General features: G+C 38.8%; 1 protein-coding gene across 1 annotated transcript in view; it reads right to left on the minus strand.

The window, feature by feature from the left end:
- SCYL2 (SCY1 like pseudokinase 2) overlaps positions 1–14,844 on the minus strand; it is a 42,917-nt gene extending 28,073 nt beyond the window's left edge. The window contains exons 1-3 of the mRNA XM_074826970.1: positions 14,664–14,844; positions 8,804–9,008; positions 591–748 (exon numbers count right to left, since the gene is read on the minus strand). Coding sequence (XP_074683071.1) covers positions 591–748; positions 8,804–8,980 — 335 coding nt within the window. The 5' untranslated portion in view covers positions 8,981–9,008; positions 14,664–14,844. The remainder of the gene's footprint in view (positions 1–590; positions 749–8,803; positions 9,009–14,663) is intronic.
- Between the last annotated feature and the right edge of the window lie 18 nt (positions 14,845–14,862).

A 14,862-nucleotide genomic window follows, 5' to 3' on the forward strand; every position in this document is an offset into this window, starting at 1 on the left:
TTCCTCAGTAAGGTGAGGATCAGCTTTGTATTTTAACACAAAGCCTTCATTTTATTTCTTAGATTTTAGTGTGTTGTTATCACTGCAGTTGAATGAACCATAAGACTAACCCATTATTGTGCGTAGTGGTCAACCTTACATAAATCAAATAAGCACTACCAGACCACACTGAATTTTGTCTCCCTCAGTTGGCATGAGTACCTTTTAATTGTTCATAGTTGATGTAAACAGCCACATATGCAGCCACAATACATACAATTTACCTAAAATCTCCAATCTCACATGCATGGAACCAATGTATGAACAACCTTTTGCAAGAAAACAATTTTTAAGAGAATTCTTCAAAAGTGAAATTAATTGAACTACCAAATTTTCATGCTTTAAGGGTCATGTGTAGCCTTATAGGTGCAACCGGACTAAGATCGCATATAGATTATTAGTTAGATTCACACCAGAAATGCATCCTATGGCTTTGAATCTCATCAGATTGTGTTGAATCTCATCAGTATGTGTTGAATGTTCCAGATATTTTACGTCCAATAACAAAACAATGATTAAGAAAGTCTGTTCTCAACTTTACTACTGCTTACCTGGATTCTTCCAACGGATGTTGAACAGTAAGTAGTCGAGGGTGTCGAAGCCTGGTTAGTTGTTGAACACCTCGTTTTAACGAATCAATAATCTGATCCTTTTCAAATTTTTGATACTTGTCTATTAGCTTCTTATCAAAGACAAAAACAGCCACTTCCTAAAAATAAGTGACAAAATTCACTCAGTATATAACACAGACAAAAAACAAGCCTATACACCATTACACACACACACACACATTTTTTGAATCAACAGTACAATCCCACCAATGCAGTAAGTATTTCAACGTGTATGTATATATACATATTGTCCATACTTTGTCCCAGTCATAAGCACACAGGTTATTGTATATAACCTCTGGAATATATATTTCAAGAATTAAGGTACAGCTTACAGCTGTACAAACAGTTAATACATAAACTATAACCACTATCTACACAGTGACAAAGCAGCAGATCCACAGGACAGAAATCAGCTTGATTTTAGGTAGATGAAAGCATTTACATCAACTATGAACAATTAAAATATTCTGAGCATATATGCATTCATTTGGCATTAAATACACCAAGTGGCACTTTATTAAACCAGACTCCGTCTCAGCGTTCTGCTCCAAACCTGAAACTAGACATTCATGAAAGATAATTTATAGTCACAGTAATCAATTAACCTGATCAGACCATTCACATGATAAAACATTAAGAATTTGTTAATGCCTAAACATGTGTAAAAAGAAGTCCCAGAAATGCAGTAGATGTTAAAACCAGAGAAAATAGTTCTTCCAATCCACTTCTGCAAATGGTGTGGGAGAAAATTAAAAAATTTATATGAAACTTTAAAATTTCAGAGGTGGATGTGAAATAAAAAGTTAGATCATATCATCAATTTGGAAGCCATTAAAGAGAAATAAATCAATTAAAGAAAAAAGGAATTAAAAACTTTGTAATGAAACAGAGACTTTCTTGAACTCCTACAACAGCAATGAATAATAATAAAGGTTAGAAACCAGTAGAAAATATGAAAATACAGCTTTCAGTCCCAAGAGGAAATCTATGCTCTTGTACTGCATTTTATAACTATTATTCTAATTAAAATATCACAAGAACAGTTACATTATTGATTTTAAAAAAAAGAAAAAAGACTTCTAGAAATAAGACTATATAAAAAAAGAAATTCAGTCCAATACACAAAAAATTGGTTTATACTTTTTAGCTGGTACCTGTTTCATTAAACCATTAGCAGGTGAATGTCTATAACTAATTCAAGTAAGTACACTTTTCCTGCTTCTATCCACATCAGCTCCCTGCTCCAACTCTTAAGTGTGATGGATCAAACATTAACGTTGACACAAGGCAGGGAAGAACCCATGACAGGGTATGGAAGACATACACTATACCCACTATTTAAAAAATACATATTTTCCAGTACAAAATGTGAATGTATTGAGCAGTACGTGACCAATAACAAAAGTTCAAACTAATACATCACTTCTGAAAGAACTTCTGTTTAAAGGCAAGTCAAAAGAATCAGAAAGTGAATATTTAAATCGGATAGTATGAGACATCAGCTGTGGTTTGAATATTTTATGATGGCTATAAATAAGTTCTATTGGTGCTTGCAGCAATCTTGCACGGTTTGTTTGAAGTTTGATAGAACTTTTACAGATCCAAAATTAGCTCACATATAAGTACGTATATGAAACTGTAGTATTCTAGGTACGAAAATGATTGTTATCACATTGATTTTGTAGACTTAGTTATTGTGGACTGTCAAAAATCAAAATAATTTGAGCTGTGTGACAACTTGCTTTCAACACCTTCATTTTCATGTAACACATCTGATACAAGAAGAAAGCACCCAGCCATCTCTGAACACTAAAATGTTCAATGTGTTCTGATATTAATAATTCAAAATATGGCATACTGAAATTCAATTCTATAATCAGCACTGCTTTTTATGTGCAAAATGCCATATCAACAATATAATATCTTAACCCCCATAGGTCACCAGATATTATTGTACAGAAGAATGAAGTGATAGCTGAGTCATGGGCCACAGAACACATTCTCAATGCACAAAAATTACTGAAACCATATAGTAAGCTTGGAAACATTTAAAAGTGTTCACAGTTTTATGCTGTGTGAACCACATAACTCTGTCAAATCTTGACTATGAACACATTAATTCTGTTTTTCCTTTTCTATTTTACAAGAACTGATGTTCAACCCCAAAAAGGAGGGCTACCGACTGTAGTTGACAGGGATTCCATTTCCTGTACTTACTTTCATGGAAACTTACTGAGATGAAAGGCTGCAAAGGCTTACTTCTTTCCGTAGAAAGCTCTAGGGGAGCTTCCACTTTTTTCATTTCATAGTTTTGAAGGAAAAATAGCTTCCTCCTGCAGATGACTACTTGTTATTTAATTCTGCAGTTGTGTTGCAATTCCAACTTTGTGATATAAAAACAAATTTAACAATAAAAAGACTAAAATATATTAAAAAATATGACTGTTCTCCACAAAAAATGAAAAAGTAGAAACAAAACAACCCTTATCTTTAATGACACAAGCTTTCATTTGTTATGTGATAGGAAGTATATGCACCTTGCTCAACAAGCTCTTGTCTCAACATGGTACACTGGTAACATTACTACCTGGGTTAGGAGGTATGGACAAGTATGTAGGGGACTAGACTGGCCAATCAAGAGATCTAAGTTTAAACCTCAGTTCTGTTCACAATATGACATAGTCTGCACCTTGTGTCTCACCTCCCACATGTTTAAGCCAAGTGCTTTACTTCAACGTGGCATTAGGTAAAGCTCAGTGATCACACTGGGACAGCTGTATGTTATGAGGTGTACCATGTAAATATTTGCCAGGATTTAGACCTTCAAGAAAACACATGTTGTTACTACCAAGAATTTAGAATTTTTAACATGAATCACTGAAAAGATCAGTGTTTATGCCTTTGCTAAGGAATTAAATGTCACCTGTGCAATCAGGAGTAAGCATTGTCCACAGCATGCAAGACACAGGGCATGATTTAATTGGGATATAATCATATTAACTCATCCAGAACACTTTAAGCACTGAACAGAAGTGTAAATCAGTTCTCTTTAATTGTGCTTGTGTATTTCAGGGGAATTCTGTCAACCATTGCCCCAAAGACCTGGTAGTCACTAATATACCCCTTCATAAAGTTTTTTTATTCTTGTAGTTTTAATCACTAAATGCCCCTATTTCCTTTTCCCAGATTCTTTGGGCAGTTTTCCTTTGTACTGGGTCTGGCTGAGATGGAGTTAACTTTCTTCATAGCATCCCATATGGTGCTGCATTTTAGATTCGTGGCTATAACAGTGTTGATAACACACCATCGTTTTGGCCGTCGTTGAACACGTCTCACACAGGGTCAAGGCCTTCTCCTTTTCCCACTCTGCCCCCGCAGTGAGTAGGCCATGGGTAGGCTGGAGACTGGGATGGGACAGTGCCGGGACAGCCAACCGGAACTGGCCAAAGGGCTATTCCATATCATATAACATCATGCTCAGTGATAAAACGTAGGGTAGAGGAAGAAGAAGTGGGGTTTTGGCTTCCAAGGTGGCTGTTTTTTGGAGACTAGCTTGACTATCAGTCTGCCTGTGGGATGTGGTGAGCAATTTCCTTTTCTTTGCTTGTTTCCCCCCCGCTTCCTTCACCTATTAAACTGTCTAAATCTTGACCCATGAGTTTTATTGTTTTTCTTCTTCCTATTTTCTTCCCTCATTCTGCTGGGGTGCGGAAGTGAGTGAGTAGCTGTGTGGGTGCCTGGTTGCTGGTCAGGGTCAACCCACCACATCCTCCAAGTCCATTTGCAATCTTGCATTCCTCATGAAACATACACCAACAGTTTAAAATACGTGTCCTTATTTACCCACGTAAACACCTTATAAACCAAAGAGAACGCAAAACCCCTGCTCCTATCTTAGCCATTGCAACTGCTAAAAAAAAAAAAAAAAAACCAAAAAACAAAAAGAAAGGGAGAAAGGAGGAAAGAGAGAGAGAGAAATAATTCTCCCTAACCCAAAAAAGGCAACCAGGCAACCAAGGCATGTCATGCTTTCTCTCCTGCCCCTAAGAGGAAGGCAAGAATTCAGAACACACTGAGTGTCCTGGTTTCAGCAGGGATAGAGTTAATTTTCTTCTTAGTAGCTGGTACAGTGCTGTGGTTTGGATTTAGTGTGAGAATAATGTTGATAACACACTGATGTTTTAGTTGTTGGTAAGTAGCACTTAGGTTAGGGATTTTTCTGTTTCCCATGCTCTGCCAGCAAGCAGGTGCACAAGAAGCTGGGAGGGAGCCTGGCCAGGACAGCTGACCTGAACTAGCCAAAGGGATGTTCCATACCATAAGGCATCATGCTCAATATATAAACTGGGGAGAGCTGGCCAGGAGGGGCAGATCACTGCTCCGGCATCGGTCATCGGATGGTGAGCAGTTGCATTGTGCATCACTTGTCTTTGGTTTTACTTCTCTCTCTTTTTGTTATATTCCTTTTCATTATTATTATTATGTTAGCTATTATTACATTTTATTTTATTTTAGTTATTAAATCACTCTCATCTCAACCCATGAGTTTAACTTTTTATTGATTCTCCTCCCCATGCACCTGGGAGAGAGGAGGAGTGAGCAAGCAGCTGCGTGGTGCTTAGTTGCTGGCTGGGGTTAAACCACAACACTGGGTTTTTGTGTTGAAAAAGATGCAAACAAAACCAGAAAGTATTTCTAAATTAAAGACTCTAAAAGCTGTGGAAATGTAATGATACTGGAATAGCAATGCTTCTTCCTATTCATCTCATTCCATACTGAGAAAGCATGTTAACAGTATCTGTAAAACATGCAAGCGCTATAGTTATGAATACTACAGAAACTCAAATCCTTCTATTTTCAATGACATTTTGAATAGTGTGGAGCAATAATGCCAGAGAACAATAAGGAAGGGAAAAAAAAAAACAAAACAAAACAAAAAATATTTAATAATTACAGTTCACCATCTATCCTGTGAATTGAATGATGTAGTGCTCTCGTGGAAAAAAATTAAATATGATCATGTTAAAGACTAAATCATGAACATAAAAGCAAAGCAGATTTTAAAGTAGCAGTCAGAATGGTTGATTTTAGAAACTCTGTTTGTTTTCCCTTTCATTTTTGTTCCCTATTTTACCCATATGCACTCACACATTTTTTTAATGAATAATCAAATGTTACTTGATATGCAAACACATGATGTTTTACCAAAGCCTCCTACTGTGCAAAGGAAAATAGTCTCTGAACTAAAATACTGGAAAGCACTCTGATACTACTCTGGTCTTTTGCCAGAAAAAGATTTTCCTCCAGCTTTTGGGGGGTTTTAGAAGCTTGCCAATTTTTTTTTTATAACACTACTTTCCCATCAGTTTGTTTCAGTCATAAAGTATACAACTATTTCAGTTTTAAAATTAATTAGCCTTTAAAGCTTGAATCGTAGGAAGCTTTCATTTCAAAGCTATGTATGTGCAGCCAAAACAACAGAAAGGTGACTGACTTACCATTAATACATTTAGTGCTACCACAAGAAAAGTTAAACACAACTACAGTGGTCTTGAAGTGCAAAACATTATCTCGTGAATTCTGCTAGTTTTTACAACTGAGCTGCCAACAAGAACATTAAGTGACCTTCCCCTGTTTCTTTATGATCATACTTTCTAAGCAGAAGGACATATTATGTCATATTATGCCAGAAAAAAATGTAAGTGCATAAAGACTAAGTTAACAAAGCCAAGACAAGCAGGAATACATATTGTAAAATTAGCAACATGTTACTTCATGTATACATGTACACCCAGACTCACAACTCTTTCAAACAAACAGCAGCAAATCAGCTATCAAATAGCACCAGACAAACACATGCACACAGGTAAGTAATTTCCTCACATTCTGCTAGGTTGTTATTCAGTCACCTACAAAGTAAGCAAGAAAAGACAAGACACATTAAAAAAAAAAGAAATACATAAAGATTCAGAAATCCAGAAAAACCAGGAAGGCAGGAACCAGGCAGAACTCTGAAAAAGGAATAAAATCATACATATCTACTGTCACCAGAGACAGAATATTTGTAACTGTGCACTGACTTAAAAAAGGAACCAAATTAATCCATATTTGAAATCTTAACTTCAGCTGACCAACTCCTGTAAGGCTGCTGAGTAACATCTGTCCTGAGAACAAAGATTTCTGATCAGCTCTACTGCTGTAATGCTAAAACTCCCAATTTAACTATTTTATCTGGTTACAATGACTTAAATTATTACTTGTGTTGTTGTAAAGTGACAATAACAGAGGCAATTAAGCTCTTACATCCCACTTGTGTGATTACAATACGCATTTACTGCAAAACAGCTAAGTGCTTGTAGCTTCAAATTAGATATACAGACTTGCAATACAGCAAATATGTGCATCACTTCACAGAAGTGACTGCTGCCACTTGGAAAATGACAGTCAGCCACTTCCACATTGCCCAGCCAACATTCAAAAGGTACATGCCAAAGAAATAAAAAATAGCAGATATATTGCAATACAACAACGTAAATTATTTGTATTGCTGCATAGTTTTATTTTGTAATGGCAAACTGCATGTTGACATGATGTTACCTAACTGGTAATATTAATAATGAATGGTAATTGCATGCCAAATCACCGGCCATCTAAAACTCCCTGCAGTAAAACTGCTGCTGTATTTTTAATGACTAATGATGGCATATAAATGTACAGACATTAATCAGGGTTTACAGAGATATTGCAGGATCACGTGTGGTAATACCTGAACTAAAACTCTGCAAAATCAGTGGTCAGAACACCCATTCAAAGCTTGAAAAACATGATCGACAGGAACCAAGTTACATACACTCTGTCAATCAGGCACTGAAAGAAACTTGCTACAACTCTCCAGACCTTAAAGCTACACCTGCTACAGGTCAAATGCTTACTGGGCACAGAGATTATATAAAACCTATCCTCTGTATAGTTGAATAAGGCCAAAAAAACCTCCAATTGGTACACTGGGTAAATTCAGTAAATACTACATGTACACACTTCTGCAACAGCTAGACAGATGCTTGAGAATATGGCAAAAGTACCTGCTCAACATTATTCAGATGCTGCCACAATCAGATCACACATTCTCCACAGATTATTTATTCTGCATAGTACATTTCTTCTCCATTTGCTACAGTTTATTTTCCTACCATCTAACAGATCACGTACATATATGTTTTCCAATGTTATTCCTTTGTATCCATTTCTTTTCTGTACATTTGTAGCAAGCTGATTCCTTGTCTAAGTGACTTCATATCATTTCAGCAACAGTTTAACTGAAGGCCATAATTTATGAATACTTCTGTTTACTCGTTGAAAATTCATTTCCTCTCCAAGTTTGAAAAAAGACTTTTCACATTTCTCCAGTACAACAAAATCATTTTCTATAATAACAGTTCTTAAATTCTGCACCTGGCAAACTTTCTTCCAAAGTTGCAATCCCACTTTCATTTACACATGTGACTTCAAGTGAGTCAAAAGTTTATATATTAGTGCTCTAACTCCTAATACTTTAATGAAACTAAAAGGGAATGATACTGATCTGAAAGCAGCACAGGGAAGGCACAACTCACTTCCTCCACAACCTCCTCCTCCTTTACCCCATGCCTTCCTGTTACTATAACTCATGACTTAACATTTCTAACCCCTCAATTTCTGTATGGCAGCTGAGCAAAAAACTACAGTCTCTTTTGCTGAGAACAAATGAAAGCAAACTTCACAGTTATTTTAAACTTCAAAAAACCAGTACTGCTACCAAATAAAGCTGCAAGGTAAAACAAATTGGGGAACCAATCCATGTTAAAACAAACTTCTTCCTTCTTGTCAGATCACTTTTAACTCAGATTAATTCTTGATCTTGGTCTCGAATTGTATGATATGAATGCAGAACCACTTTTTTCTCCAGCAGTGAAGACTTAAAGCAGTTATCACCTATATAGCTGAGAACATTATATTTAAATAATGTTGAGTTCTTAATTTTATTTTACTTACAGTACTACCCTTAGGATTAGTCTGCCCAGTTGGGTTTCATTTTTAAATGCCACTTACCAACTGCTACCTATCACTGTTATCTAATGCTTATAAACTTAGGTCTTTACTTGACAACTCACCTGTTTTGTTGATTTTTTAGTTCCATTAAATATCTTCCAAGCAAGACCATTACCACCACTGGCAATATGTCGGCCAACATCAAATTCCCTAGTAACAGGATTTCCCATGACTGCACTGGTGACATCAGCCGTTACCTTTGTAACGGTACTCTTCAATTTATTCAGCATGGACTCCATTGTCTCAGCTGTGCACCAATGTATTATCCTACAAAGACAAGAAAAAAAAAAGCTTCACAGGCCTCTAGCAATTTCTGTTAACGTAAGACACATGTTGAAAACTGTTAACATCTAACCGATGATCCGATAGGATACAGGAGTAACCCACAAAAAGAATACTGAAATATAACTTTCAGTGCTTTGCAGTTATACATACTCACACTGCATACATGTATCTGTGTGTGCATGCCTGGGGATTATATGTCATTGCTTCTACTTCTCAAAAACTCCTGAATCCCTTGATCCTCCATTAGATCTAACAAAGCAATTAAAGACTGAGAAACTCAACTATTTCTTGAAAAGAGGTAATTGAATAAAGAAGAGAACCTATAAACTGCTCCCATGGAGGGAGAGGTTCACAACTTCTACATCAGTATCAACCAACAAAGAGAACCAAATCTGAATGAAACCAGCTTCCTTCAACTCCAGTGCTCTTGAGGCTACCCATTTTCTGAAGGGATTGCTTAAGACCCCAGACCAGCAAAAGAATAGATGTGTATTATACAGAAGACATGTAAAAAACGTATTCTTTCCTACACTGTGCTTGTCAAAATACAGGCTCAAAATTCAGTATTTTACCTATCAGATTGCTGACATTACTATTTGTATGCTATAAGCATTAATGAACTTAAGTATTAATCAGTTGCTGCAGGGGAAGGAAACAAGCAGTGATCTTTTTATGCTTTATTTTAACAAAATTGTACAAGAAAGTTTTACATCACCTTGCAAATTTAAGAGCTAAAAGACTGTGGCACCTTATAATTTCGTTCATCCTAATTAGTTTAAAAAAATCTGACTTGCTTATTCTGCCAGATAGAAGTTCTGAAGTCTATGTCCCATTTATACAATTGTCTCTCTGATACTGGATACACAAGAAAGAATAAAGATGGGAAACAGTGAAAAAAAGATATAGACATTCATCTTCCTTATTGGTGTGAGCAAAGATGAAGAGAGAACGCAAGAAGAAATTATTCCCTGGAATCAGTATTACATGGTATATTCAAAAGCAACCCTTAACAATATTTCTTCATTTTCTCTTTCAAATAAGGTGTGAAGACTATTATTTCTTCAATCTATAGTAAAATAAACCTAAGACAGGACATCAGCAAATGTACTGAAATCTGCAGAAACACTATTTTCAATTATAGTCTTATTTGTCATATACTCAACTCACTGGCATATAATTTGTGTAAAACTACTTCTTTGAAAAATAGAGAATGTTAGTCCTATTCAAATGGAAGAGAAGATTCTGCTGTGGTAAAGGAGATGTTTGCCAAGTCATGGTAACAAGGACAAAAGAAGCAAAGGGCACAGAATCACAGAATCATCTAGGTTGGAAAAGACCTTGAAGATCATCCAGTCCAACCATTAACCTAACATTAACAGTTCCCAATTACACCATATCCCTCAGTGCTATGTCAGCCTGACTCTTACAACACCTCCAGGGATGGGGACTCCACCACTGCCCTGGGCAGCCCATTCCAACGCCTAACAACCCGTTCTGTAAAGAAATGCTTCCTAATATCTAGTCCAAACCTTCCCTGGTGCAACTTGAGGCCATTCCCTCTTGTCCTATCGCTTATTACTTGGTTAAAGAGACTCATCCCCAACTCTCTGCAACCTCCTTTCACAGTAATCGAGGTGCGGCCTCACCAGTGCCGAGTACAGGGGTAAGATCACTTCCCTGTCCCTGCTGGCCATGCTATTTCTGATACAAGCCAGGATACCATTGGCCTTCTTGGCCACCTGGGCACACTGCTGGCTCATGTTCAGCCGGCTGTCAATCAACACCCCCAGGTCCCTCTCTGACTGGCAGCTCTCCAGCCACTCCTCCCCAAGCCTGTAGCGCTGCTGGGGGTTGTTGTGGCCCAAGTGCAGCACCCGGCATTTGGCCTTATTGAAGCTCATACAGTTGGCCTTAGCCCATCGCTCCAGCCTGTCCAGGTCTCTCTGCAGAGCCTCCCTACCCTCCAGCAGATCAACACTCCCACCCAGCTGGGTGTCATCTGCAAACTTACTGAGGGTGCACTTGATCCCCTCATCTAGATCATCAATAAAGATGTTAAACAGGAGTGGCCCCAAAACCGAGCCCTGGGGGACACCACTCATGACCGGCGCCAACTGGATTTAACTCCATTCACCACAACTAACAAACAATCCAGTGAGCACTGGGACTACCAGCCCCAATGTTCTAATCAGATGTGCAGTGCTTGCTTGCACAAATTAAAGCTCTTCCCACTGTATTATATACATTTATAAGGCAATGTTCTGGTCTGCATACATTAGCTGGTATCTATTAATATATGCATTTATACCACAGCTTTTTCGACACTCAAGACAGATGGAGTTTGCTTCCTCTTCAGAGCTCCTTAGTCTCACAAAACCTGTAGCAATTTATTTCTGACACCTGTATACCTCAAACTTGACTGAAATCAATCACACTGAAGTTATTTAGACAGACACACATTAGTATTAAACTGGAAAGATAGACTTTTCTAAAAGCAGTAATAAACTTACAAAATTAAACTTCTTAGAACGTTATACAAGTTACTGAACAATGCACTCCAGTGTAGATATGTGTAACACTATTAACCTAGTCCTAAGCAAACTCCAGCATGGTGCTGGAAGCAACACAACTATGCTGCTCTATCTTGACTATTGTTGCAGTTATATCCCACCTTCAGTACTCTTTCATGGTGAAAGGAAAAAATACACTAATGCATAATACACTGTGGCTCCACAGGTATTTCTCCAATTTCCATATCAGCTGAGTGACACAACTTTGTGCTACTAAATGAAGAACCAGACTAGGTATTTTAAAAAGAAAGGTATCTGGCTGCACAGATCTCAATCTTGCAAATACTCAACTTTAAAGTAGCTATGGCTCCAACGGGACTACTCAGGAGCAGAACCAGGTATGACTGCAAGCATGTTCACGGTGGAGTTGTCTTAATGATGGGGACTGTGAGTTTTAGATACGAGAAGCTGAGTCTGAATACAATGAGATAATCTTAAGAATAATTATGTACTTGTTGAAGAACATAGCTGGAAATGGATTACAGAAACAAAATTCCTTCACTAAGTAATTTATTAGAGTATGTGACATTTTATGACAATATATTAATTTTACTTTATGAATTGTGCTGTGGAAAAACGCACGCAACTCCTAACTGTGCAGCCCAAGACCAAACAGCTTTTAGACACCAGCTAATATCCGTGTATAAAGGAACTTTTCATTAACCTAATAAATAGGCAGAAACAAGGATCACTGAGTATTCTAAATAGGAGCTGTAAGTATTTCCAGCTCTCAGAGATTTTATTCTGCAGCTATTCCATGAGGCAAACTCTATATGCTAAAAGACTATAAAATCAATTCTAATAAGTTTAACATAACCACAAATCTAATTTATTTGTTTCTAAATCTTGTGCTTTTTGCACTGTCCCACTCCCAGCCTTCAAACCTCCCTAGTGTCAATGCAACACAATCTCATGTTTGAACTCTCAAAACTAAAGAGATGCTTTGCAGAATTAATTGTGGAGATATTATGAAGAAAATGCATGTGCATGCATGTTCAAATTCCTTTGTATAAATCTGAAAGGGATATTCTCTACACAGGTGGTGGAAAAATGGTGTAGTATTGATTAAATCAGAAATGCCTTCGCTGTGGGTGACAGACTAACAGCAGTGAGAAGCATGGAAAAACCACTAGGTGAGAATGTTAACAGCATTCCACTGTCTGAAGGATTAGGAATTAAAAATCAAGCCTGGTAAGCCCTGTCCAACCTGTTCCTCTCCAGCTTGACAGTATGCAAACTACTGTTTAATTTAGCTAGTGAGTAAGGAGTACCACGAAACTTACTTCTCAATAAGCAGCTTGGGTTTTAAGTTTACATCCATCTAACACTGTATATTTGTAGAAATTCTCATGTCAACATTTGGACAGTAATCTCAAATTATCTCAAGTATTTTGCTTTCTAAAAACAATTACTACCAACTTCAGTAAAAATATATGTCAACAGGAAGAATGTAACTAGAAAATCCATGCAAAAAAAATATAATTATTTTGGATAGTATCTATGATACCACAAATCATGATGATTTAACCATATCTGAAACATGCAACTTTAGTTCTCAACTGTATGAAAACTGGTTTGTTCACTTAAGACTGAACTACTATTTATAGAAAAATTAACTACCACAGGAGAATAAAGACAGTCACCCACAATGAAACATTCATTTCAAGTTAAAAGCTAATAAACGAGAAAAGTACAGGATCTTAAGAGTAACAATGTTCAGACAAGCAACACAGGACACGCAATAAATGTTCAAGAACTTTGTTTTTTTTCCTGTTTGAATTTCATGGGTAACAGTAATGCTACTAAGTCCATGAAAACTGGAATTGATCCTAAAAAGAAATCCAGATGGTCAATGTGTTGTTTTCATTAATTCCCCTCACAATCAATAATGGTCTTTATGCTGATGTACATCAGCAACAATACCTCAGCACAGTAACAAGCCAATCACTTGGGAAGGTAGTAAGCAACAGCCAACACGAAAATAAGAAATGAGGCAAAACATTCAAAATATTGAAATAAAGGTAAATCCAAAACAAAGATTCCTCATCATTCTTTAATTCTCACTCATGTAAAACAACTGCATGATTTAAAACTATTAATTTATCCTTGAACTAATTCATAGCTTAACCTGATGTGTGGATACAGATGCACACTGTACAGCAGCGCATCACACACTCTGACAGTATTTTGACCTGTAACAAGCTGGGATTCCCCTTTGTGAACCAAGGCAGCTGGCAGGTGCATCAGTACTTCATGCCACCCAACCCAAACTTCCATCCTATCCATCTGACCCAAACAATGATGAATTCACAGAAGAAATAGGTGCTAAAACAACCTAGTCTCACCAAACAAAAGAAAAAAAAAATTTCAGGCACAACCAACCTTTTGCACTTGTTACAAAAACAACAGGAGGATTCAAATGCGATGATGCACAGTGCATGGTGCAGTTGTGCTCACTGTCACCTTCATGATTTTTATTCAGCATTTCGGTACCGAGCTGCAGCTGAAACCCTACCAAAAACTCACGGAACGAGATCGATGCACGGGGACCAGTCTGTCACCTGCTGACAGGCGAAACCTAACCTAACCTATATGCCGCACAAACCCCTGGATTGTCTCTTGCGGGCCAGTCCTCTCGGACAAAGTATTTTCTGCTACTTACAGCGAGACCGGACTCGCACAGCGGAACCCCCCCAGCGGCGCGCGGGGAATCCCCTTTCCCGCTGCCCGAAGGGCCGGTGACTGTGCGCACTCTCCGCGGGGCGGCCGGGAAGGAGCCTGCCTGGGGCGGGCGGCGGCCGCGGCCAGAGGTGAGCGGCGCTGGCGGGCAGGTGACCCGCGATCCGCCACCTCCCGCGGCTCCGCGGTCCCTGCCAGGCCCTGCTCGCGCAACGATCGCGCCTCCACGGCGGCCCCTTCCTCTCCATCCCTCAGCGCCGGGCTCCCGGGAGGCGGGACCGCCAGCCCCAGCCCCTGCAGAGCTACCGGGCCCTGCCCTGCCCCGCGCAGCGGCACTAGGCCACGGACAGCCGCTCCTGCTCCGGGGCGCGGGGGACAGGCCTCTTACCTGAGCCCGCGGGAAGCTGCGGGCGCAGCGCCCGGCTACCCGTTCGCCCTGTGGGCCGGGCGAGCCGCCTGTCACGCCGGCTCCGTCTCCCTCTTCGGCCCCGTCCCGCTCCAGCTACTCCATAGCGACGGCGACAGGCACGGCGCCGGGGGAGAGGGCGGCCGGAGCGCGCCTCACTTCCGCCCCGGAGGGGCGGTGC

Source organism: Strix aluco, chromosome 5, assembly GCF_031877795.1.
Source record: "Strix aluco isolate bStrAlu1 chromosome 5, bStrAlu1.hap1, whole genome shotgun sequence".
Taxonomy (NCBI): Eukaryota; Metazoa; Chordata; class Aves; order Strigiformes; family Strigidae; genus Strix; species Strix aluco.